Below are 27,537 nucleotides of genomic sequence, written 5' to 3'. Positions count from 1 at the left end.
TTAATAAAAAAGAAAGAAAGAAAAAAGAGTTGTTATAATTAACCAAGACTGAAAAAGAAAAGAAAATGTCAGTCCTACCTCGAACAATCTATAAAATATTTTTTTTTAGAAAAACCCTCACGGCTGGGTAAATAGGTAACATTATGATAAAAGGAGAAAAGATTCAAGATGTTAAGGATATCATCTTGCTTAGATCCACAGTCAATGCTCATGGAAGCAGCAAAGCGATCAAACAATGCATTGCATTAAATAAATCTGCTGCATAAAACCTCTTTAAAGTGTTAAAAGGAACGTTACTTAGAGTGAGCCTGACCTATGGTATGTCACCAGGGTTCCAGTTGACATTTTTTCAAATATGTTAGCTGCCTTTGAAGTGGTCTCCAAATCTTTTCAACTTTGTACCCCACAGACTGAAATGCTGCTCAGAGTATCATAGCAACCCACACACTCATAGTATGTCACAAAAAAGGAGAAGTATTTACTCCCTGAACACTGAGACTGGAACCAAGCACATTTTAGGTCCCAGATGCATATGTGCTATGAGTCAGAATGGAACATTTGGACCTTGTGGTGTGAAACCTTTCTCATTCTGGAAGACTGTTTGTTAATCAACCCATATTAATTGGATGCTTGGGTTCAAATCATAACTTCACTACATACCAGCTTTGTGACCTTAGTCAGATCAGTTCCTCTCCATAAGCCATAGTTTCTTTACTGATCAAATAACTATATCAAAGATATTATGGTGAAGGAGATGTATATAGGCGCTTTGATACACCCCTATCTCAAAGATTTTATAACAAAAAACATTCCAAAATTATTTATTACTAATTCTATATTGAATGCTATTAAAATGAGAATATTTGAGAAATTTGAGCTTGAACAAAATATTTTATTTAATTAAATATATTTCTTTTCTTTTTGAATAGTCTTAAAATATATATTCATTTGAAAAATAGCATTCTTTTTTCATATGGCTTGTATTATGTTTCTACTGGACAGCGCTGCTCTAGAGAACAATAAGCCTGCCACTGTCGAGTTGACTCTGACTCACATTCACCCGATAGGACAGATCAGAACTTCTCCGTAAGGGTTTGAGACTGTGAATCTTTACAAAAACCTCTTTCTCCCCTGGAACTGCTGGTAGGTAAGTTTGAACCACTGATCTTGAGCCTGCCAGTTAAGCCACTGAAACACTTTAGGATAAAATAAAGGCTCCATTTATATGTATGTATGTGTGTGTGTGTGTGTGTGTGTGTGTGTATTAAAGAAATTAACATGAGTTGTTTCTCCCTGTAGAGTTTCTGAGTTGTGGCAATATCTTCAAAGATCATTTGATATTTCAACACTGTAGGGAATTTGGGGCCGAATCTTCTAGTCTGGATGGTTGAGACAGGCTGGACTAGGGAAGCTGCATATTTCATTGTATGTTAGAGGAATGAGTGTGGACATTTTAAAAATAGCACACACACCCCTCCTCCTGCTGCCCCATCCTGATCCCTCCCGAGTTATTTCTGTTGGACACACTAGGCACTTGACATTTGATTCATTCAAAGGGCCCTGCCTTGGTCCTTTAAAACAGAATGGACACGTTGCAAAAGGTCAGAGCTGCAATGGCCAGTGATCGCTGCCCGGGGCCCTGACAGTCAGAGGACACCAAGGGACCTGGGAGTAACCAGTATGGCAAAATGCTTGGTCAAGATCCAGACTCGGAGAAGCCTTCACCTGCGCATGGTTAACCACTGCAGCAGTCAAGTGTTTGTGCGTCTGCTGAGACACGGCTCCAGGATCACAGCGAGGAACGCTGGTATGTGCGCTGCCCCACAGTTGGTCCTGCTCGGAGCAATGGCCCAGTTCCTGCTCACAGTTTCTGGCAGGGAGAGGAGCCACATGAGAATTTGCTGCCAGTGTTTTTGATAAGGGTTAAAAAGGCAGAGTCAGCAGGGTGAAAGGCAGCAAGACTGGAAGGAGAGCTAGCCAGAGAGCCAAGGGGAAATAGTCCCTTGTTAACAACCATATGATGCTATAAGGTATGTCATGAGGCAAAGTGCACTCTGGTCAACAGCTGACTCAGGAAGGAGGCAGCAATTGCTGGGAATGGCAGGTTTGTGAGAAAGGAGTTCAGATGCTGAGATGTAGCTCCCTGTTCCATTGATTCAAGGACACATTCTCAGAGGAGCTTGTTTTGGTGAGGCAGAAATATCCCTTCATCTCTGGAGCAGAATTAATGGTTAAAGAATTAGGATAAAATGACCCCTCCCCCCATCCATTTAGAATACTGTATTTTATATGTTGTTGCTTGGCTCTTTGGGAGAACAGGGATTGAGCTAGGAAGAAGTTACTGAGGTACATATGGTTTTCAACAGTGCCTCAGAACAAAATAAATCCTGGGCAATGTCTGGAATTCGCCAAGTTGCTTGCACAGATATGAAACTGACTTTTAAGTGAATCGAGAGGAACTGAATTCTAATTGTATAGTACCATAAATAAGACATGCTGTATTCTTGTTATAAATGAACTTCCAAAATAAATTGGCTCAAATATTTCCAACAGGAGATAAATTGAGCTTTCTACTTCGACAAAGAGTTAGTATCAGAAGCCCATAGGGACAATTGTACCCTGTCCCATGGGGTTGCTACGAGTCAGAATCCACTCATTGGCTGTTACTGAATAAATATACACTCCATAGCTTTCCCATAGAGGTTGACCTGCTGGCCATAGGATTTTTTTCATACACATGGGGTTTTTCTTTACCATGTTATCATGTACTTCTTCACCTTATTATTTATATGGAAGGTATTTAAATGTAGTATCATGTGGGGTAGCAATACCATCATTTCTTTATTTAACCATCAAATTATCATTAGAGTGTTTTGTTTCTTATTTTTTGGTTATTAGATGAGAGTGCTGCAATGAATGCACATTCATAGGCAGTTCTAGGTGATAAATTCTTAAAAGTGTGATTTTTGGATTGAGAGTTGGATAATTTTTATGTTTTCATGGAATGGGAAGATTATCTTTTAAAAAGACAAATTAACGTGGGCAAGATGAATAAAAGGACATCTGTTCCCCATGCCACAAAACCACTGCTTCTGATGTGATCTGTTTCCTAAATGTTTTCCCAAAGACTGAAAGAAAATTAAAATTCCTGTTGAGAGTATGACCGAGCAACTTTTCAAATGGTAAACTACCATTTGCATTTCTTCTCCTGGGACTTCCTTACTTGTCTATTTTGACATTTTTTCCTTTCCTTATAGATTTGTCAGAGTTTGGTTATAATCTGATTGTTAATATTTTGATTTTAAAAATGGTAAATAGATTTGCTGTCATTTTGGATATGGTAACTTTGCTCCACAAATACTTTTCATTTGCATGGATTTCTTCTCCATGGGCTATTACTATTTGTGTATTATAAATTTAATTAATTTTTTATAACAGTTGCCTGTGTTTTCTTATTCATCATAATGTGTTGACTGGATCTATATAAAATTGCTGATGTTTGGTTTTGAGTTATAAAAATGGCAGTTGCATGATATTTCTTGTTTTAATTTTTTAACTCCTTTGAATTTTTTACATGTATATAACATGAAATAGATATACATCTTTTTCTCCCAATTGGCCACCAAGTTTTCTCAAAGTTATTTATCATGAACAAGTTTGAGTCATACTCCAGGGTCTGTTTTCAACAGTATGTTTTAGCATTAATGCTACATTGTTACACATAATAGTTCAGTTTTGCATTAGGTAGGAGCAGCCTCTGTTATTTTCGTCACAAGAAATTGTTATCCATGTCCACTTTTTCTCTTTGCTACTTTTGTGAATGAATTGAGATGTATATTAGAATTATATTGAATTTTAAATGAGATGAAGGAGAGCTATTTTCAAAATATTGGATCCCCTTTGCAATAGTATTGCTGTGTTTCTTCATTTTTCTAGAATTTCTTTTACATTCCTCAATTATGTTTTAACATGGTCATTGTGAACATTTTGCATATTTCCTGTTATGGCTATTCCTGACTAACATGCTGTTATTTTAATTTGTACCTACAGTCATTTTGAGTGGAAGTTTGCAGTCATATTTTTATTTTGCTTTTGTTGGTTTTATAGCAGACTCCTTTCTTTTACATATTAACTTTGAATTTGAACACCTTACAGAACTCATTAATTCTCCTGGATACTTACTTGAACTTATTGCTTTAACTACATAGGTCATATGATCTCAAAATAGCTTTATACCTTCCTTTCCAAAATATATATTTTAAATTTTTGTTTGGATCAGATTGTCTATAAATATCAGAATAATATTGAAGATTAATAAGGACAGCAGAATTTTTTGTGGTTGTGTTCCTGTCTTTGATGTGAAGTCTTCTAATATTTGTTATTCCATATGTTTGCCATTGCACATAGTGGGGTTTCCCCCCCAGTTCTCCAGTAGATATCTTAAGTCTCTGTCTTGAGAAAATAAAAGTCTAGTGAGAAAAAGCATGACAAAGTCGCACTGTATAAGACTGTAGTGATGGATTGTGATGACAAAGTGGGTAATAGCTGTATTTATTACGATGGCATTGCAGCAAATAATGGAGAACCCTAACTAACACTGGTTTTCTTAATAAGGTGATTTGTTATTCAAGATAATAAGCAGCCACAGTCAGGGAGGACTCCCGGTTTTAGGACTGCCAGGTGCATTTTATCTCTACATCAATATTGCCAGCTGGAGAGGATTACCTTGACACTAGCATCATGAGAGCCGCTAGAGTTACTGGTGTCTCCTTCAGGCAGAACAAAAACCAGAGAAAAATAACTCGCATCTTTTCAAAATGTCTTCAGAGCAAGAAATCTTTCTTGAAAGAACCCAACGCAGCTCAGCCCATGCTCTGTCTTCTCTGCAGTTTCCATCTTCCGAGTACTTCATCTGCTTATTCCAACTAAAGACCACCAAGACACTAGAGTTACAATGATTGGATTAGATTGATCATTTGAAAGAGGTTTGGGTTAGAAAGAGTCAGTTATGGAAACTTCCAGATGAGAAGAACCTATGTCTGAGTGGGAATGGGGTTCGGAGAACCTTCCAGAGGTAGTGACAATCACATGGCATCTTTTTAAAAATCATCTTACTGGGGCTCTTACAGCTCTCATCACAATCCATACATCCATCCTTTGTGTCAAGCACATTTGTACAAATGTTGTCATGATCATTTTCAGATCATTTGCTTTCTTCTTGAGCCCTAAAGGATCGAGTAGAGCCCTCCCGATTCAGAAAGGCATATTCTAGGAAGAGGCAAAACTGTACAAAGACAGAAGCATGCTGGCATGACATATCCTGGCACCTCTAATTAGCTGAATAAGTATCCCTGGTGTCATAGTGGCTAAGTGCTTCATTGTAACCGCAAGGTCAGTAGTTCCAGCCCACCTGCCCACTCTGTAGGAGAAAGATGTGACAGTGTTTCTGTAATGATTTGTGGCCTTGGAAGTCCTGTGAAGCAGTTGTATTTTTTCCAGAATCAATTCAGTGCCAAAGGTTTATTTTTTTGTTTTTGTTTTTTAATTAGATGTATACGAAGTGGAGTGTTTTTTTGCGCTAGGCTACAGAGCAGAGTCACCCCTTTGCACCAAGTTGATTCTTACTCCTAGTAATCCTGGGCACAGTGATTACGTGTGTTGAGCTGTAGGTCCAAAAATTGAGCAGTCAGAACCCACCAGCAGGAGACACATCTTTCCTTGGAGAAAAATGTGGTGGCCTGCTTCCGTACAGATTACAGCCTTGGGAATCTTATGAGTCAATCTACCCCATCCTGTAGGATTATTATGAATCAACTCCAGGGCAATATGTTTTCTTTGCTTGTTTTTTTAAAAAGAGTTTCGTTATTATTCTGAAAGGCATATGAAACCATTGGGTGATTTTAATAAAATGATTTATAGGACTACTTTGGCATTTTAGAAATGTTATTCAAGCAACAATTCAGACTGGAGCCAGGGAAACCATTTGGACCATTTCTGTCATCCTGTTGAGAAGTAGTAAGAACAGAGAAGACAAGGACAGCTTTGAAGGTGGGCAAGGTAGCAGAGTTGTTAGGAGTTGATGGTAGACAAGATGTAGGCATAAGTGAGAGGTCTAAACCTACTATATAGTTAATAGTGGAGGAAGGCAAGATCTACGTTACATAGGATGTGTTAGGTTTTGGACACACTGAGTTTGATGTTCTCTATACAGTTGCATGATGATCCTGGAGCTCGTTGGGTGGTTTTGAGTTGATTCATGATTGACAGCATTTATTTCACAAACTAAGTTGTGGTCTAAATTTGATAGTCAAATATGTGTGAAGGTAAGGCAAAAAACATCACTACAAAATCATAGACTTGTATTAAACAAAACTATCAGACTGTGAGGCGGTTGTTTTTCTCAATATATCCACTATCCAGGTGTTTACACCGCTGAAGATGGTCTTTCCATCTCTCTAATCTTTCTCTGAAGAATTTGATGAACTTGAATTTTTTACCATGTTAAAATGGCAGGGTTTTAAAAAAATCATTTTATTGGGGACTCATACAATTCTCATCAGAATCCATCCATACATCCATTGTGTCAAGAACATATATACATTTGTTGCCATCATTGTTCTCAAAACATTTGCCTTCTGCTTGAGACCTTAATATATGCTGCTCATTTCCCCCTCCCTCCCCACTCCCTACTACCTCATGAACCATTCATCATTAATAAATTATTATTATTTTGTCATATGTTATACTGTCCAATGTCTCCCCCACCTTCTTCTCTGCTGTCCATCATCCAGGGAGGAGGCTATACATAGATTCAGTTCCCCCTTTCTACCCCACATTCTCTCCACTCTCCAGGCATCGCCACTCTCACCACTGGTCCTAAAGGAGTCATCTGTCCTGGATTCCCTGTGTTTCCAGTTGCTATCTGTGCCTATATATATATATATCCTCGGGTCTAGCCAGATTTGTAAGTTAGAATTGAGATCATGATAGTGGGGGGGGGGAGGAAGTATTTAAGAACTGGAGGAAAGTTATATGTTTCATCATTGCTACCCTGCACCCTACCTGGTTTATCTCTTCCCCACAACCTTCAGTAAGGGGTGTCCGGTTGGCTACCATTGGGCTTTGAGTCTCCACTCTGCACTCATCCACATTTTCAATGATATGATTTCTTGTTCCTTGATGCTTGATATCTTATCCCTTCAACAGCTCATGGTCACACAGGCTGGTGTGTTTCTTTCATGTGGGCGTTGTTGCTTCTGAGCTAGATGGCTGCTTGTTTATCTTCGAGCCTTTAAGACCTCAGAAGCCATATCTTTTGTTAGTTGGGCACCATCAGCTTTCTTCACCACATTTGCTTATGCACACGTTTGTCTTCATTGATTGTATCAGGGAGTTGGGCATCGATTGATATGATTTTTAGTTCTTTGATGCCTGATAACTGGTCCCTTCTATACCTCGTGGTCAGACAGGCTGGTGTGCTTCTTCCATGTCGGCTCTGATGCTTCTCAGCCTGATGGCTGCTTGTTTATCTTCAAGCCTTTAAGACCCTAGATGCTATATCTCTTGATAGGCAGGCACTGTCAGCTTTGTTCACCACATTTGCTTATGCACACATTTTTCTTCAGCAATCGTGTAGGGAAGGTGTGCATCCTGGAATGCCAATTTAATAGAACAAAGTGTTCTTGCATTAAGTAAGTGCTTGAGTGGAGGCCCAATGTCCATTTGCTGCCTTAGTACCAAACCTATAAATATATGCACATAGATCTGTTTCCCTACACTCATATATTTACATATGTACATTCCAGTCTTTGGACCTCTATAAATACCCTTTGTCACCTAGTTCTTTCCTCTATTTCCTTTTACTTTCCTCTTGTCCCACTATCATGCTCAGCCTTCATTTGGGTTTCAGTGATTTCTCTCTGTTACCTTGCCCTTGCTGAATCCCTACCAGGCATCTCACACCCTCCTTGCTACTGATTTTGGATGCCTTATTGCTCACCTTTCCCTGGGTTGGTCAGCACCACCTCTTTGCCCACTCCTCCCCCTCTCCTATGTTTTGGCATTCTTCAAGGATTCAAATGTGTTCCTTTAACAAATTCTTCAAGCTTATGGATTAAAATACAGTCTGAAGGAGAAATCTAAGGGCTGCAGAGTCAATAGGTTTGGGTTTTCCTATAAATTCTCACAGAGAAAGCTCTTGCTACTCTCAGAAAAGGAGCAGAGGCATTTGGTGACAAAAAAAAAATTCCTTGATGCAATTTTCCTGAACCTTTTTTCACCAATGCAGTTTCTAATTTTCTTAAAACGTCTTCATAATAAGCACCCCCGATCATCCTGTTTGCAGCAAGGAAACCTACTGAGATTACCCTTGGGGGATCCCCTAAATAGTCACCTTGGTCTTCCCAGCCTTCTTTTGAACACTTGATCCATCTGAAAGCTGGTGTTTCATTTCGGGCAGCATTCCTGTAAGCTTCTTTAAAAGCCCTGGAGGCCCAGGAAAGAGGGCTGATAGCCACCATGGTTTATGGGAAAGCTCTGGAGCTGGGCGCTGAACACTGGACTCGATGATCTCTCTTATACACGTGTGGGCACATGTGCCATACACACACATCCACGCACAGAGCCTCTGGGCCCAGGATGGAAACTGCACTCTGCCCCTTCCAGCCAGGAACCAAGAGTCCTAAGTGAGAGTTGGCAGGTGCCTCTTGGTTCTCCAGGAGGAGGAGGCTGGAGTCCTCATCCATACCCCACACCCACCCCAAGGCCCCTGCTGGGAGAGGCATTGGTCCTGGACAGGGCAGTGAGCATCCAGAGTACAGGTCCCATGGGACCATTCACCCCAGTGGTCCAGCTGGTGAGGACTCTGCTGTGGAAGCCCTGGGTGGGCACCTCTTCTGGGTCAAAGCCTTTGTGAGTACATGACTAGAGGCCAACGGAATCTGGTTAGTGCCACCCTTCCCAAGGCCCTGGCCTGGCCCTGGCTGGGGTCCACACTCACCGCAGTGTGTTCCTCACCGAGCTGAATGTGTGCACTGCATTCCAGCCCTTGGAAGCAGAGGCCTGAGGGTCGCTGAGGGGGACAAGCGCAGACTGCCGCTGGAGAGCCCTCTGACCTGCACACTTCCTGCCTGCTGCCACCCCTCCTCCAGGGACAGGCTTTCTGTCCCAGTTTTAGCCCAGACCCAGCCTGACCAGCCATTCCTTGGGACAAGACCCCGTGTCTTCCTCCAGCCAGCATCTCGGGCCCCGGGGTCCTATGGAGCTCAAGGAAGAGCCTCCTGGAAGGCCAGCTCAGCCCCCTGGAGGTCCCCTTGTACAGGGGACCAGAGCAGGCCTGGAGAGTCTCAGAACAAGAGGTCTTTGTTTAAGGGTGTGGGCGTCCTCTGCTTTGCCTGGTCGGCTTTCTCAAAGTCACCGATTGCAGAAGATCAGCATTTATAGGGAGATATGTAACTATATATATGTATATGTGGGACCCTGCCCATACAACCCTGGCCCTTTTTTTCACTGGTGGGAGGACCTGAGGCCATGGGGGTAGGGGAGGTGCATCTGGAGGGGTTAGGGCATCCTTTGTAATTTCACTGGGTTTGAACTCATTTCCAACCGGAGGCAACCTGTTCTAGGCCTGGCTGGACAAACTGGGGTGGTGGTGGGGGTGGGGAAATGCTGTAATAAAACTGGTTGGTCAATGTTGTTAATGTTGGTAATTCTGTAAAGTTCCTTTCTATGACTATTTCTGTTTAAGCTATTTCACCTTTGTTTTTGAAACCCTTCCCTTTTTAAAGAGAAAATGTGACACGTGGAAAAGCTTGTAAGAAAAGCCCCTCTCCCCCTCGTACCCTTTTTCCTTTTACCCTCCCTTAAATGACAAATCTAGGTAATTAAGGTTGTGAATTTTTATTTTTGCTCTGTTTTTAATGAACACTTGTCTTTCAGAATAGGATTGTGTGATGTTTAAGTGGGGGGAAAAAGATTTTGTGCAATTAACAAAAGCTACTACAAGAGAATAAAGCATTTCTTGGTTAAAAAAGCTTCAACCATTCAGCAAGATGTCCAGGTGACTTTCCTTAAGATTTTGATATTGACTGTGATCTCAAAATCATTGCTCAGTTCTGCTTTCAAAATCATTTTTTCTATGTCACAAAAATGGCTTTTATTTTGGAGTATGCCTAAGACAAATATTATTACTGAAAGAAATTGTCTTCAACTATCCATGGATCACCAAGATATGTTTAAACACGTTTTGCTTGGAATAAACCCATGCCTGTGTGATCTGGATCCCTAGTAACTATACTTTTTTACTTACCCTTGCACATTGGAAAAAATTGTGTTAAATAAAGCAAACCCAATTTCTTCTCTTTATGACTTACCATACATTTTCATATGCTAAGAATAATATTGGTACATACTTACCACATGATAGTTATACTTACCACATGCTAGGGATTTTACATATTTAAAAATATATATATATTCATGTATTTAAAAAAACAAACAAACCAAGACTCACTGTCATCAAGACATTTCAGTTTCTCCCCAAAATGTTACCATGAGGCATATATGACAAATGACTCCGTGTTAGATGAGGAAAGTGGAACAGAGTGATTGAGTTACTTGTCAAAGGTCACGTGACAACTACGGTTAGAACTCAAACCTGGGGAGATGAGTTCAAAGTTTGTACAAGTACTTTTAACTTTGATGGTAATGTTCAAAGGGGTCAAAGAGTGTGCGTAGTTTCTCAGATTTCTCCAACCATGAAACACTCTTTATAACGAAAAACTGGTTGTACCTTAAAGGGCACTAGTGACATACAGCATTGAGTTCAGCAATCGTGCAGTAGCATATTAGAGCTATGGGTGTGCTGAGACCCCGAGAAAGAGGCTACTGAGGGAGAAGAGCAGAGTTGAGTCCTACCCGAGGAGAGGTGATGAGACTGCCTAGAAAAAGTAGCGTGGAATCATTGGATGAAAGCTGAAAGAGTGTGACGCCACAAGGGTCAATTGGGCAATAAAAGGAGAGAAAACTACCCCCTGCCTTTAGCGATATGACGGTCATTGGATGCGGGTGAGTGTAGTGTTAGTGAGATGGTATGAGGAGATGGATGCTGAAAGGTACTAGTAGAGAGTGGATGCATTTGAGATGGTGAAGCCATCCAAGCTAATGGTACAACTCAGTGTCAAAATGGGCACGAGAACACAGGCATGATCAGCAGATTGATGAATAAATGATGGTCATAAGAAGAGAGGTGGTCTGTCAGGAGAACGCCTCTCACGAGAGGGAGAGGGGAATCAATAAAATGCCAACACATGCTTCCAACCGTGAATATTAGAAGAGGCGACATGGGAGGCATTGCCCTCGGCATTGGTTGGGTGTCATATATGGGAAAAGCATTCCGGTCTGGTGTGTGTGTGTGTGTGTGTGTGTGTGTGTGTGTTTCCACTTGTAAGTTCTTTCCTGCATCGCTGGGATGACCCTTCATAGGCTTTAAATAGAATGAATGGGCAGCTTCCCAATTATGTCCAGAAGCATCATGTACCTTTCTAGTACAAAATGTTTCTGCAGTGTTCATGTTTGAAAATGAAAACTCTTAACTGGGAAAATAAATGCCATTCTTACCATCTTTTCTTTAACCCCACACAACATGAATTTTACTCATGTAAAATTAAAGATAAGGATTAACCATCATCAGCAAAGGGGGAGATAAATGAGTCATGTACAGATGCACTCCATATTGTCTTGAAAATCTGTAGGCAGCTTCATGGGGCTAGAAGACATTTTAGGGACTGAGAGTACATGCCAAACCATACATTTTAAAGTTGTTCATTGATGTGGTGGTGAGTCCCTATCACCATAAATGTTGGGTTTTGTGTGTTTTGTTTTTATTTATCTATATGTTTAGCCTGCTTTCTTATCCTAGGCTATGATACAACCACAGAGTTGGCATATAACTAGCTCACAACATAAATTTTATTATGCAAACTTTTTCAGAGTGAAAAGATCCTTTAATAGTTCTTCTAGGACAGCAGGCAGACAACAGGACTGTCCTGGACAAATGGGGAGGAATGGTCACACTACATTGTGTGGCATTGTTCCTTCCACAAGTAGAAGTGAGTCAGTAACAGGAAAGGGCGCTCCTCCTAGTGAAGTCCCTCCTGCTCCTTGAGGGCCCTGCTGGCCCTTGGCTCCTCTTGTCAGGCAGCCTGGTGCTCTGGAATGAGCACAGGACCTGGAATCTCACCACCTGAGGTGCAGACCATTGCTCTTTGGCTTCCTGGCTTCTGGACCTTGTGCAAGTTACTTGATCTCTCTGAGCCTCCGTTTTCTCATCTCCTCTTATGAATATCAGATAAAATCATGGACTTTAAAGTGTTCACCTTGTAAAAAATTTCTGAAAACCCTAGTATCCTTATGTCTTTCTCCCCTCTCCCAGTTTCCAAATAATGGAGAAACGTGCTGTCTTGCCTAGGTGCAGGTGGTTATTACTTTTGGTGATATGGTTTTTTGAGTGAGCCAGTATATTGGCAGGTATCATCTAAGATTGAGCCTAAGACCTGGAAGGAATGCCGACCATTTCTCATGTCACAAGCCCAAGCCTCATAGAACTGAAGGGGCATTTATAAGGTCATCTGGAAACTACCTTGGGTCTCCAACACTCCAGGCCACTGTTCTTTTCATGGAATCTTACTTATGAGAAGGGAAGCATTGGGTTTGTTCTGATCTCCTTGCTAGTTCTCCTTCACTCTTCTCCTGTACCTTCAAGAGACCAGTATACAGCCCCTTGGGTCAATGTAAGGCTGCTTAGTGTTTAGCCCACCTTGGAAAGAGAACGTTCCAATCAATAAGCAACAAATACGTGACCTCAGTAGTGACGTGATGATTTTGTGTGAACTTGAGCTTGTTTCCCTTTCTGGTGTAATGTCTCCCTCCCCATTTCAGTATGAAGCCCTGTTAAGCTCTCTACCATTCTGAGGTGAACCTCCTAGGAAGCACAGTCTACCTATACATAATTCAAAAAGTCAAAATAATGCTGTAGCTATAATATGAGGAGAAGGAAAATTATAATACAATCAAGTATTTCAAAAGGCTTTACTTGAATCTGACCCATTCTCAGATCGAAGGAAACCGTGAGCTGCGTGCTCCTCTGTGGACCCTCTGGTGGCCCCGCTTTGGTGCGGGATGTGAGCGAGCAATATCATTCTGTTAAAACTGTGCTAAAGTCATGCCTCACTGCTTAAGGCTTCAATATCTAACAGAGATAATTTCTATATTCAGATAATTACAAATAAGCTTTCAAGTCACACAGGTTTCTGATAGGACATTTGAACCTTGTATGGGATGCAGACATAAAAGGCACATAACACGACTGTATGTACAAGAGCACTGAAAACGTATTTCTAGGATTTCATTTCATAAATGCCTGGACTTATTCCAAATAAAACAAGAGCCATGAAACGAATACCTATATGCACACCCATGTTCATTGTAGCACACTACAATAGAGAAAAAAAGATAGAAACAATCTCAATTCTAATGAATGGGATACTATGCAACATTAACAAATAAGGATCCATCTGTGAGGCACCTCTCGACATGACTAAAGCTAGAGGAGGAAAGTGCTATGCTGAGTGAAATAAAGGACAATCCCCAAATGAGACTACTACTATAAAAAGCCAAGAAAAGGTTTTCACACTCACATATAGTCTTGGATGGTTACCAGAGGTGGTACAGGAAAGGCAGATAAATTGCCAACCAGCAGCTAGTCATGTAGAAACGTGGGTGAAGGGGAAGTACAGAAGTAATAGGATGGTGTTGGTTGAAAGTGGCATCTTAAACCAACAAGCATCCTAAGCGATTCCAATATACAGTAAGTTTGAGCTCCACAGGCTTACTTGAATGAATCATGAGGTAGCTCTTTACAAAAGAGAGAAAAGAAATTGATGAAAAGTAAAAGAAAATGTTTACAAACAAATGCATGTATCCAAATACATACCGTTTTTCAAGACACCCACACGACACTTATTTAAACTGGTCTCCGTACTTGGTGGATAGCTTCAAGCAAACTCGCACGGGATGCATTGTCTTCGGCCCAGCAGCCCAACTCACCTGTCACTTTTTCACACTGTGGTAGCTTCATTGTTGCTGTCATGCTGGAAGCTGTGCCACCAGTGTTTCAAATACCAGGAAGTTCATACATGATAAATAAGTTTCCATGGAGCTTCCAGACGAAGAACAGACTTGGGAGAAGGAAGAGGCAGCCCATTTCTGGGTAATTCACTCCCTCCCACTGATTCCATTCTGACTCTCAGTGACCCTGTAGAACCAGGCCCTCCCCTTCTCTGTCAGTTTGCTCTTCTTCCTGCAGCACCAGTGGTTCTTGCTCATCTGTTACCTCTTGAAATGGTTGAATATGAACTGGGCTTGTTTCTGTTTTTGTCTTGTACAGTGACTCGCAGATTCTTTTCATTTTCTTTTGCTTCCTGCATCAGTCAACATGTTGCCTGTAGAATCTTTCAATGTTGCTGCTCCAGGCTTGAATTTTTTTTCCTGAGTTCTTTCGGTTTAAGATAAGTTGAGCATGTTCTTAGTCATGATGCTCTGCTGAAACCTATTCTCAACAGCACAGCAAAACTCAAGGTTCCACAGTATGCCAAACGGACAGATAAGTGGGAGTTGTACAAAGCACATAGCCACAGAATGTACTTAGACTGAAAATTAGAAAGCAATACATCAAAGTAAGAAAGTCCCTTTCATTGGGTTGTAGGTTGTATAATTTTCCTAGATTGTTTTATTGGATGACAGTGTTGATTTCTAAAAGGCATCGCTCTTATTGGCTTACTTCAGCCTTATTCTTGAAAACATGACTTATAACACATCTGAATATTGTGAATATTGTCAACCATATGGGAAGGATTGATTATTTAGGGTTTGTTTACACATGCACATTTTTGTGAGAAAGAGAAAATTAATCTAAAATAGGAAAAAAATCTTTTTGCAGGTGTTTCCTTGCCTAAAGAGGACAGCATTTCTGCTTCTTTGATCGCCAGCTCCCCAGTGAAGGAAGCCCATGAGGATGAAGACCCCTTCAGTGCAGAGGAAGACAAATTAACAGAAGAGCCTCTAACCATCTCTGAATTGGCCTACAACCCAAGTGCTAGCCTGCTCCCCACCCCCGTTGACGATGATGAGATTGACATGCTCTTCGACTGTTCATCCAGGCTGGAGTTGGAAAGAGAAGACACAGATTCATTCGAGGACCTGGAAGCAGATGAAAATGCTTTTTTGATCGCCGAGGAAGAGGAGCTGAAGGAGGCTCGGCAAGCGCTGTCATGGAGCTATGACATTCTGACCAGCCATGTCCGGGTGAACCCACTGGTCAAGAGTTTTTCCAGGCTCCTTGTGGCGGGCCTGGGACTGCTGCTCTTTGTATTGCCCCTGCTCCTCCTCCTTCTCGAGTCAGGTATCAATCTCTCCTTTTTATGTGAAATCCGCCAGACGCCAGAGTTTGAGCAATTCCACTATGACTACTATTGTCCTCTCAAGGAGTGGGTGGCTGGGAAAGTGAGCCGCCTTCTCTACGTGCTGGGTTGCTCGTAAAGGCGGGAGCTCCTCTGACTAAGGGCTCTATTCAATACTAGTGGCTTTTGTCCCTGAAAACCCCTGCTCTCAGCGTGGTCATGGGGCCATCAACAGGTGTTCCTTACTCATAACAGATCCCTCCGACCCTGAAGTCAGTGTCCACATGTCACTGCACTTATAGTGAAATCTAATACGGTTATTTCAGCCAACAGATCAGAATAATGGCTTTTAAATAACCCAAGTATGTTTATTTTTAAACTAGTACAGACATACTGCTTATCTATCATTATACAGACATAATACACTGGGCTGGATTAATTTTTCCTCAAAAAAATTAGTTGACCCCATTGCAAGATACAAGGTTCAGAATCAGAGTTTCAGTGAAAACCCAAGAGAAAGTTTCTGAATGTAATCCTCAGCAAAAACAATGTCTTCTTACCAAGGCCTATACAACTAGATTCATGCTGGATTTTGTTTTTGGTTTTTAAAAAGAAATATTTTTATGTGTTCAAAATATTTTGATAAGCTTTTAGCAAAAAAGCCTCCTGGAGTTATTTAAGTGTAAAAATTGTAATATTAATACACAAGGGCATGTTGAGAAGTTCTTAATTTGTTTTTTAAGAAATACTTGTGGCTGAAAATTCCATTATTTGTTATACCTGCCTATGAGATTGTCAACAGTTGAAAGACACTTCAGTAAGTCAGTAAGTAGGTAAGCTCCTAAGAGATGATGGATCTGGAGAATGTAGACAAGAGCACCAGATGGATGCTGGGTGGTCTATTTGTCAAAGGATTTGCACAAATGACTTGTTACTTTCATTTGAATTCTGTCCATACATTTTGGCTGAGGAAGCAGGAACATGTAAAAAGGAAGTGACTCTTCAAAGGTAAAAAGGTAAACGATATGTCAGATAATTGCATGATTGTACATTAATGCCAGAGTGAAAGTAAATAGGAATTGAACAATTGGAAAGTGGAAAGAAAAAAAGTAGAGGCAGAATTTTTAGTGGTACTAGTAAGCAAGTGGGGTAGGCAAACAATCTATTTTATGCAAGTGGTGGTGACGTAAGCTCTTCCGGATGTAAGGAACAGTGCACCCATTGTGAGATCAGACGTGAACATGTTTACATCGATCTGAATAAAAGTGGAGAAACGTTAAGGTCAATTTTGTAGTCCCTCATGACATTCACTGTGATTCTGTGGGGAAAACATAAAAGAAGTGTATATGTGTGACTGTGTGTATGAGAGAGAGAGAGAGAGAGAGAGAGAGAGAGAGAGAGAGAGAGAGAGAGAGAGAGAGAGAGAGAGAGAGAGAGAAACAAGAGAGCAGGGAAGGGAGGAGAGAAAGAGAGGCATTTTGGTCAATGCTGATGGTCTTCCTTTATGGGGATCGTGAAACTCCTCCTTCCCTTTACCAATTTCCTTAAGACCTGAACTCACTTATCCCAGGGGTAGTCATTGAAAAAGAGAAGGGGGGTTAGCAGATAACTTACCATTTCACCTTGGGTAGAAGGATAGTGAAATGACCTAACAAGACAGAGAGGGGACTTATGGTCTAGTGTCTTCCTTCATGCCCTCATGTCCATGGACGTGAAAAGTGGATACCTTCCCAGGCAGATTGCTGATCGATACTATGGGGTACATAGAAGAGCACAGGGTCTGGAACATAGAAATTGTTCTTATGGCTTGACAATGTTCCACTGTTTTTATTTACACATAATTTTGGGTTTCCTGTATTCTCTCCCAAACCCTCATGAAGCTAACTGTATTCTTAGTGTGGTTTCCAAATTGGGCATTCCAGCCCGATTCATTCAGTGGAGCAGAGTGCTTTATTAGCACCCTGATTTTGACTCGGGGCAGTCCCGTAGGCAGAAGTTGATGGCTCTTTAGGGTTTCCAAGGCAGCACGTCAGCATGGGAGCAGGTAGCCTCATCTCTCTCCCATGGAGTGCTTTATTAGATAGTTCATTTTTAAAATAAGCTGTGGAAGTCAGTTTGAGCAAACTGTAATATAAGTTTGTTGTTGAGTTTGCAGGATGCTCTTGCTTATGTGTTTTGGGGGATTTTCTTTTTAATTAGAGAAAATGTCTAAGACCTAAAAGTTTGCTACTATAGTGAAAACCTATTTTTTTTGTGGTGGGAATGCTTGAGAAGTTGTTTATTTTGGAAGTGTGAAAATAGCCAGCCTTGAAGTCAGGATTTCTATTTTTTTCCCTTCTTATTTGACATTTACATCATACTTTCCGGCAAAAGTGTGCTCCAGTGGAGTCTGCACAGAAACCACCCCTTTCGGGTCGCTCTCCGTGTCACTTTCTGTGGTGTTCTTAACCATAGTTAGACCCCTCACCCTTTTAACTAATTTTTAAAAAATTATGGGAGTAATGTTTGCATAATACTGATAAGATAAATACCACATGTAATCCAACCCTGCAGATTTATATAAAAGACTAAGGAATAGCTAATCTCAAAATTTCCAACTGACATTTTATGTTTTCATAGGCAGAAACTTCGTCTTTGAATGGAAATGTTTTCAAGTGAAGGAGTGGAACAGGATAGGGCCCGTTGCACTTAAGAAATAGCCACCCAGAGGAAAATGGGACTCCTGAGATGTCATTTTGTCAGCATAAAACCACCACCTTTTAGAGACACCCATTTAAGTTTTGTTTTAAGACAGCCACCAGTTGCCTAAATCAAATAAGGAAAAGAATGTTCCCAAAGCTGGACAATATATAATGTAGTGAGATACAGAGTTCAAAGCAAGTGTGTGAGCATATGTATATCCCATATTTTGCTATATGTGTGTTTATACATGAATATGCATATATGTGTGTGCACACACTGATATACTCTTCATATACATTGTGCTGCTTATTTAGCCCTAACTGAAGAATTTGTGATATGTTCTTGTTCCCTTCCTTCTCAGATATCATGGTGAGTGCAATACACAGTCTCAAAGGTTTCAATTTCCCATGAAAAGCACTGTGTGTATATTTGTGGCTATATATACACACATATATGGCCAATACGTATGCGCACACAGTCTTGTCTTTAGTGCTAATACAAGTTGGATCATGGGCGAACACAATGTAGGTAAGGCATTGTACATTTCCATCTGTGCTTGGAACATAGTGTAAATGTTATGTATGTGGAATCTATTTTGTGGTTTGTTGAGTATTTACCAACACAACTCTGGGAAGAATTCAAAATGAGTGATTTCATTGAAATACTAGAAGTCTGGGGGTCTTGCAACCTGTGATTGGAGCCTTATCTTTGTATAGTGAAATCTGCATTTCCGTGTCAACTTCCAGATTGTTTTATATGTTAATATGGTGGCAGGAATCCCTAATAAAGACACTCTGGGGAAAAATGTTTCTTCAGTTATTTTAGTTTTATTTTCTATAAATTGTAGAGTTAGTCTTTTGGAAATGACAGAAATGAGGTCACCCTTTAATGGCGATAGTATGGAAAAAAGGCAACAACAGAAAAAAATCCAAGAAAATGGATGAGATTGATCCTCTTTTGGGATTCACTCAGACCAAAAGCAGGGATATTAGTACTAGAAATGCACTCGAACATAGAAGAAAGGCATGGTCCAATTAATTATATTAAACATAGAAATAGGAAATATAGGGTGTTCTGCATAAAAGGCAGGAAGAATAATTAGAGAGTGCTAGTATTAGTATATCAGCACCGCCTTCCAGGAAAAGATGAATTCCGGGACCCTGAGAGCTGCTCCTAGTCTGGGGCACTGGCTGTCAAACCGCTGCATCTCCCGTCTACGGGCCTCACCAGATGCCGCAATTCCTCTTCGACCTTCTCCGCACGATGTGCCCTGATAAGTGTGCTGCTAAACAGCTCTGCACAAGTCAGTTAAATCTTAGGGTTTTGACTTTGAATGAAACAAAAGAAGGGCTTTTCACAATAAGAATGCCATAGGTATTAAATAGAGTTGCACCCTAGCTAGTGGGACCTCTCCGGTCTGTCAAACTCTTGGTCAGCAAGACTTGTCTCCAGCGTGCAAGCAAGACCAGGAATTCAAGTTATGACCCGCATTCCACAGTGGCTCATGAAACAAAGATCCAGGTTCTGATAGATGTATCCATTATTTGGGATCATGTCTGTAGATTCTGAAGGCTGTCCCACAGAATAGTAGTTCACCACTTATTCCTTGAGCAGTCTGGCTTCCTTGCCCAACTTGGCCTCCAAGGGAAAACCTTTCTTCTTTCTTCTTGCATTCTTTGCTGACCCAAATAGAGGATGGATCTTCTACCAACATTCCCAGATTGAAGGCAAAGTAGCAGAGAGCGGGCTCGAGACTCTTTGGGCCTCTTTCAAGACTGGGCAGAGATGATGTGCTTAAGATCCCTGCTTACTTGTCTTCCTGCTTCTCTCTCTTTTTCTTTTCCTTGGGCCTGCTTTTGGACTTCCAGTCTCCGTGCAGTAAACAGAGTCAACGGATCGTGCCCCTGGTGGGCCCAGATAGGACCCAGCTCTCCATGTTCCAGCCTCTCTCTGTGAACTGGGTGGGTAAGTTCTATAAGCCTCACTCAGTGGGCTCAGCTGTCATCACTGCAGAGAAGAAGAAACCAAACGTAGACCTCAGAGCCCAGATATGCTCTCCAATCCATTAATAAAGTTGGTTTTCATCCTCTTTTGGACTTGGTGTCTATTATATATTGGGATCTGGGATGAGGGGAGGCAGGATGATGATAAATATTTAGGGATTTTGTATCCTCTAATATTTCAAGCAGAGAAGTAGTGAAGGCTACCCACCACCAACTAAACCTCAGATGTTACCAGTGTTTATGTATGACCCTGCCCTGGATAGGCCTAAAAACGGGAGAGGAAACTTGGAAGTTAGTAAAGAACAGAGGTCTGGTTGGAACAGCATACCCCTATCCTTTATCTTCTATGGTGCTTCTCCCAAATAGCCCTTTGGGAAGATCACCAAAGCCATTTTCCTGGTTACAAACATCAACTCTTAGTAGGATAGAGGATATGAACTCTGTTTTGATCCTTCATTTGTCACTGGATATCAACACCTCCATTGACCCAGAAGCTCCCAGTTAGTAACACCAAAGATTCCAGCAGCTTAGATCACTGAAGCAGACTACCATATCCTGCCCTTAAGTGTTAACTGGAACAAAAAGCTTTACATGGGCAAGTCAACACTTCTTTCCCCTTCTCCTGGTATTTAAATTGGCTAGTTAACTAAGGGAGGAAAATACAGTGAAAATAAGGTATCGGAGATGCCCAGCACTGGATTCCCCAGGAGAAGCTCTGCATAAGATTGGAAGAAATGGCGGGCTGTGCCTCAGACTACCAGACCTGGGTCAGGGCCTTCTTGTGGGTTCTTATAGTACTTCTAACTCTTGTTTTGGGAAGTCAGTTGGAATCCCGTGGAAGTATAACTAAGGTAGCCAACCCTTCCAGACTAGCATTGGAAGCACTCAAATCTCCAACAGGACCCTTCCTCAAAGCATATATAACGGAGTTGGAAAAACTGTTGGAAACACTTGTTTCAGTGAAAATCGATGGCCTATTGTAACAAGAGTTAACATTTACTGAGAATTTACCATGGGCCAAGGTCTCACTGTGCTCTGAGTCTTCATGAAACCATTCTTATGACCTGAATAATATTCTTTCTTTTTTTAACAAACGATGTTTAGAAGGGATATGTTATCCAAAGTCATAGTAAGTCAAAGGTAAAGTCAGAAATTGGACCCTTGAATGTGCTCTGTTACCCATTAGCAAAACATCTCAAAGGAGCTGTGGAGGTACAGAGTACAAACTGAAGGCAGAGAAACCACAGAGTTTAGGAAAAATGCATCTCCCTAAGTTTCCTAAGAAGTCTCAGGTGGTGCAAAGAGTTAATACACTGAGCTGCTATGATGGTTATGGCTATAGGCCGACTTGGCAACATTAGGATTCTCAGCGGGTTGGCAGTTATGTGCTCACTTGCATTTTGTGATCTGGTATGAGTAGCCAATCTATTGAAAAGGGAGTCTCATTGGGAGTGTGGTTTACATTCTCACAAAGCTCACTCTGTCTGGATCTGGCATCTGACTTGTCACGCCATGATCATTTCTTGGGATGTGAACCAGCAGTCTGTCATCTGATCTGCAGCTTTTGGGATTCTCCAGTCCTCACAACCTTACCTGTAGGATCCATAAACCCCTCCAACCATGTCATCAAGAGTATCCTCCAACCTGTGTGTGACCCACAAATTTGGGACTTGCCAGCCTCCATACTGTGTAAGTCGTTTTCTTGACTTAACTCAATTTCTCTTCTTTTATGCCCCACATGAAATGAATATGGGATAGATCAAACATTTTAAGGAAATTTGGGAAAACTTCAAAGATGAGCCAAGAAACTTTGACAAATGAAGCAACTGTATTGAAATCCACAAACTATTGGAAGAAGATTGCAGAATTGCCATTGACGTGACAGCTTGTGAAGTTGAGGTCTTACATGATTTGTCTTTGTCGATTTTAAGCAAACACCTCAGCCTTAGCAAGCTTTCAACTCACTAGGTGCCAGTAACATTGTTCAAAGATCAGATTAGATCACAGAGCTTATCTTTCCATTAGATTTTTAAGCAAAGTCAAAAACAAGAAGAGTCATTTTATGGGAAAAATCATAACTAGAAACAAGTATTAGATTTATCAACACCATCCAGAGAGCATGATTCAATCAAAACAATGGCTTCCAAGTGGATCTGCTAGGCCAGTTACATTCAAGGCAGAGAGGTCAGCTCAGAAAGCTTGTCATAACCACTCCAAAGAAACATGGATTTCCCAATACTCTCTCCTTTAAGGCTGGCATAGAAATTGTCTGTGTTTATATACTCAACATTGTATTTTATATTCAAAGTCACCTGCAAAACACTGCCTCTCAAGCAGTAAGAAAGAATGGTGGTGAAACTCAGGAGTGATGGTAAGGATGCCTTAAACATCTGAGTGATAAGGAGACTATTGTTGGAATGAAACACTGAGAGAGACACATTCACACTTCAACCTGGGTCTTCAATTGGACAAGATTACTAACCTATCTGAACTTCTGATTCCTGTTTCAAGTGGGTGCTAACATCTTCTACCTAAAATTTATCTTTTTAGAATGTGTGGCTGATATGACCATAGGCTTTTATTTGTTTTTCTCCTTGCAGTATTATCAGCATTTACACAGTATTTGTTGCATGGTAGGTGATCAAGAAATATTTGCTGAGTGAATGAACAAAATTACCTAATGATCATTATCTAAAATGTGATTATATTTATACACCATAGAAATGAATAATACAGTGATGAATTGAAGAAAACAATTCCATCTGCAATAGTATCAGAAAGGATAAAATATATAGGAATAAATTTAATAGCAAAAATGAGTGAATAGGGAACTCTGTGAATTTGGCGGGTTTCACGTTCTTCCTAAAGGTGTGATCATGTGGAAGCTGAGGGGCCTGGACATATGAGGACCTAGTGATGCCTCACTACTGGACCACACTCTTGTGGGCTCCCAGGAGTCTATAGAGAGAAAAACGTAGTAGGTAAGTATGTAGAGCCACTGAGGAATTAATATTTATTATGAGGCGATGAACAAAAGAAGACTTGCACTTAAAAGGCTATATCTAGACAAGTCCACTTTAATATGGAATAGAAATATTGTCATTGGGCTGCACATCCTATTTTTAAAAATGTCTTTTGGTGAGCTCTAGATCAGCATGCTAGACTGACATCCAGTTCATGAGCAGCTACCCCATCTCAGAACACAGTTCTTCTTGTACTGGAAATGAAGCTGGATGGCAACAAATACCAGTACTTTAACCAGAACTTCTTGCTGGCTGCCCAATCCACTCCTTACAGAACCATGTGGAAGATTGTCAGGAATTGCTTCCATTTTCAGGATTGGGCTAGTAGTTTATTCTCCTTTCATCCATTAGTTCCAGCAACAGAACTTTATACGTATGAATTGATTCACTTCATTGTATAAATTTAGAAATTCATGCGTGTTTCAACTATGGTTTATATTTTTGATTTTTTTTCTAATTCCCGGTGGCTGCCAATTTGTATCATTGTCCCCAAAAGCTTTAATGCTAGCTTTGTCTCATATACATGGCACTACTGGCATTCCCATCATAATATTCGACCATAATCTATGTACTAATATTCAACACATTGCAAAAAATGAAATCCTTTTGTAATATAATCTGTGTGTTACCAGCACACCATAGCTCTCTGGGAGGTTTTCTGGTTATTAGGTTGTTTATGTACACGGACATATATTTATTTTCAGTAAACATTACTGATGCAGATTTTGTTAATGGTTTTTTAGTATTAGTTCATCCTGAAATTGCATGTACATGATCAGTAGTCTTGTTATGTGTTAGTAATGTGTTTTTGTTCTCATGGCTTTTACAAAGACGAACAATGTTCTTAGTTGACATCTGAATATATTAGTTGGTGCCTTAGAAACAAAGCTTCTTATGAAGATTTTTCTTGGTAGCTCTTGGCAATAACTGCACATTATGCTTTGTAGCAGGACTGATGGCTCTAATGTGAGAATGGAGAATGAGAAATGATCCAATCCAAGGTTAGAACCAAAACTAAGATGTATTTTGGAGGGAAAAGGAGGGGTTAAATAACTGAATAATGATTGCTGTACTTGTTTTCTTTCTCTTAAAAAATGTATTCTTTTAAAGATTTAATTTACTAAGATAGTCAATATCGTTACCAAATGGTCAGGATTGTCACCTAAATTGTAAACATAATTAAAAAATATTCTTCAACTTAGTCTTATCACCAGTATAGACCTCAGCTTATTCAAGAGCCGATGGGGCTGGAGCCTGCCCTGGTAGACCAGTCAAACAAGACAGTTGGAAGCAAAGCTATTTCCATTGTTAACAGAACACATCTCTTAACTTTGGCCTCTTCCATGCAGATCTTAGGCCAAAACATCTACTATGTATAAATATTTCACAACACAAAGTGATTTTATACAGTCAGAGGTATTTTTTCTTAAATTTTAGCTAAAAATATGGTATTGAACAATAAAATCTGTTTTAAAACATTCTGTTTCTGTTGTGTGGCTAACTCTGAACTTTTAAGAGAGAACACCGAAAGCAGTAGAGCTTTACGCACTCATAAACTTAAACACAACAAAATAAATAATTTAATGTCTCAACTTCTAAAGAGAAAAAGCCTAGGCTTTTTTTTTCTTGGTTAAACTTTCACTTTATTTAAAATGCTGTTTTAAAGCTGTTCACGACAGCTTTATTTTTATACTGAAACTCAAAATTAATGTTTTGTATCACGTAATTTTAAGACAGTAATTAATTTCCTCTTGCCCCAAATTACACACTGTGTCTCTTCTATATTAACAAAATGAGGGCTAGAACTGAAATTATCTATGCCTTCTTGTGGTATAAACTTATACATTATAAATGAGTGTATTACTTTAAGTTGGATTTTTAAAACCAAAGTTTTATAAAGAATTCTAAGGCCCAAAGACCACCTTCCCCTTCAGGAGGACAGTCTCATCATTTCACAGAGTCTGCATAGAATTAGCAGTCACTGAATTGAATGAATGGCTGTATGTTTTTAAACTTGAATATGAATGCTTTTTGCAAGTGCTGTATAACTTCATTTGGCTGGAACTACTCTGTATGTGGACTGTACAGTATTTTTAACAGTCTCATGATTGTCACTTGAAAAGATAAAATCTACCTTGTGTCAATTTTTATCTAAAAATATGAATGAAATACTGAAAATAATAAAGGATCATTGAAATAATTTAAAATTAAAAAAATAAATACAAAGTCATCCAGTGTTTACATATTAAACTTATTCTTAAGATAAAACACTCCTGAAATTAGCCTGCAAATTAAAGGCACATCATAATCAAACACCTAGTTGACATACCGAGGTTGATATGCTGATCCCAAACTAACATGAAAATTAAAGAATAAGAAAGTTGAGGGCTCAGGTTTTCTATTTGTAAACTTATTACAAAGTTACAGTGACTGCGTGGCATTGATATGAAGATAGACATACAGATTCATAGTCTTAGCATTGTGAGTCCACAATTGATTTTTGACAAGAGTTCTAAGACAATCCAATCCAGAAAGAATCATTTTTACAACCATATGCCTACATATAAAAGAATGAAGTTGGACTCACAATCATACCACATAATAATGTGCTTGTTGTTGTTAGGTGCCATCTAGTGGAACCCAACTCATAATGAGCCTATGTGCAACAGTAACCTGGCAATTGTTCTTATGGTTGAGTCAACCATAGTCAATTGCATTCACTGTGCCAATCCATCTTGTCAAGGCTCTTCTACTTTTCCTGCCACACTCTTACCAAACATGATGTCCTTTTCCAAGGACTGGTGGCTGCTGATAGCATACCCAAAGCGTAAGTACATTCTGGCTTTACTTCTTCCAAGACAAATTTGTTTTTTCTTCTTCTGGTAATCCATGGTGCTTTCAGTATTCATCACCATCACCATAATTCAAATGCATCACTTTTTAAAATCTTCCTTATACAATATGCATCATTTACATGCTTAAGCAGTGATTGAAAATACATGTCTTGAATGTAACTGAGAGGAATTACTGAAACCCAAATGAAGGCTGAGCATGATAGTGGGACAAGAGGAAAGTAAAAGGAAATAGAGGAAAGAGCTAGGAGGCAAAGGGCATTTATAGAGGTCTAAAGGCATGTACATATGTAAATATATTTATATATGAGGATGGGGAAATAGATCTATGTGCATATATTTATAGTTTTAGTATTAAGGTAGCAGATTGATATTGGGACTCCACTCAAGTACTCCTTCAATGCAAGTGGAGTGCAAATGTTTTGAGAATGATGAGGGCAATGAATGTACAAATGTGCTTTACCCAATTGATGTATATATGTATGGATTGTGATAAGAGTTGTATGAGCCCCCAATAAAATGATTGATTTTAAAAAACAAACAAGAAAATACATGCCTTGGGTCAGGCCCACCTTCATCCTCAAAGTAGCATCCTTGCTATGGAGTAGGAAACCAGTGGAGAGGTTTGAGGGGCCAGCCCTAATACCAACTATGTGGACAGCTGCCCCTCCCACCCGGAAGAATTTACTTCAGAGGAAGCTGAAGCTGCAGCTCAGGGAGAGGGACATGTCTGAGCAGAGCGCACAGAAGCAACTGAAGGGGAAGGAAGAGACAGTGGAGCACATCCTGGCCTACCAAGCCTTGCTTGACTGTGATATTCCCACTCAGAGCAGCTAATGCAGAGAGAGGACCATATGGCTGGCCCCACTATAAGACACAACATCCCTCACTGGCCCAACAAATTTACCCAATACAGTGCTGTTTAGATCTGTGGACTGGTGTTTCCAGCATTAACTGTGGATAGAAGCAAGGTGAAATCCTTGACGATCTCAATGTTTTCTCCATTTATCATCATGCTACCTATTAGTCTAGTCTATGGATTTTGGTTTTCTTTCCGTCGAGTTGTAATCCATACTGAGGCTGCAATCCTTGATCCTCATCAGAAATGGCTTCAAGCTCTCCTCACTTTTAATAAGCCAGGTTGTGTCATCTGTGTATCAAAAGTTGTTGATAAGCCTTGCTCCAATTCTAATACCACATTCTTCTTCATAAAATCCAGCTTCTCTGTTTATTGCTCAGTATACATATTGAATAATAAGGGTGAGACGATACAACCATGACACACACCTTTCTTGATTCTAAACCATGAAGTACTCCCTTGTTCTCTTCATACAACTGACTCTTGATCCAGGTACAGGATCTATGTGAGCACAATTAAATGTTCTGAAATTCCAATTTTTTTTCTGAAGGCTATCCATAGTTTGTTATGATCCATACAGTTGATGCCTTGGCATAGTCACTAAAGCAAAAGTAAACATCATTCTGGTATACTCTGCTTTGAGCCAACATCCATCTGAAATCA

General features: G+C 40.2%; 1 protein-coding gene and 1 pseudogene across 1 annotated transcript in view; both read left to right on the top strand.

Moving 5' to 3' along the window:
- Positions 1-16,787, top strand: part of FRMD3 (FERM domain containing 3) — a 195,916-nt gene extending 179,129 nt beyond the window's left edge. The window contains exon 14 of the mRNA XM_075550869.1: positions 14,996-16,787. Within this exon, the coding sequence (XP_075406984.1) occupies positions 14,996-15,594 (599 nt within the window). The 3' untranslated portion in view covers positions 15,595-16,787. The remainder of the gene's footprint in view (positions 1-14,995) is intronic.
- A 6,379-nt stretch (positions 16,788-23,166) lies between these two features.
- LOC142449225 (NTF2-related export protein 2 pseudogene) lies at positions 23,167-23,564 on the top strand (annotated as a pseudogene).
- Positions 23,565-27,537: the final 3,973 nt, after the last annotated feature.

Source organism: Tenrec ecaudatus, chromosome 5 (genome assembly GCF_050624435.1).
Source record: "Tenrec ecaudatus isolate mTenEca1 chromosome 5, mTenEca1.hap1, whole genome shotgun sequence".
Taxonomy (NCBI): Eukaryota; Metazoa; Chordata; class Mammalia; order Afrosoricida; family Tenrecidae; genus Tenrec; species Tenrec ecaudatus.
This window is presented reverse-complemented; position numbering and strand designations above follow the sequence as displayed.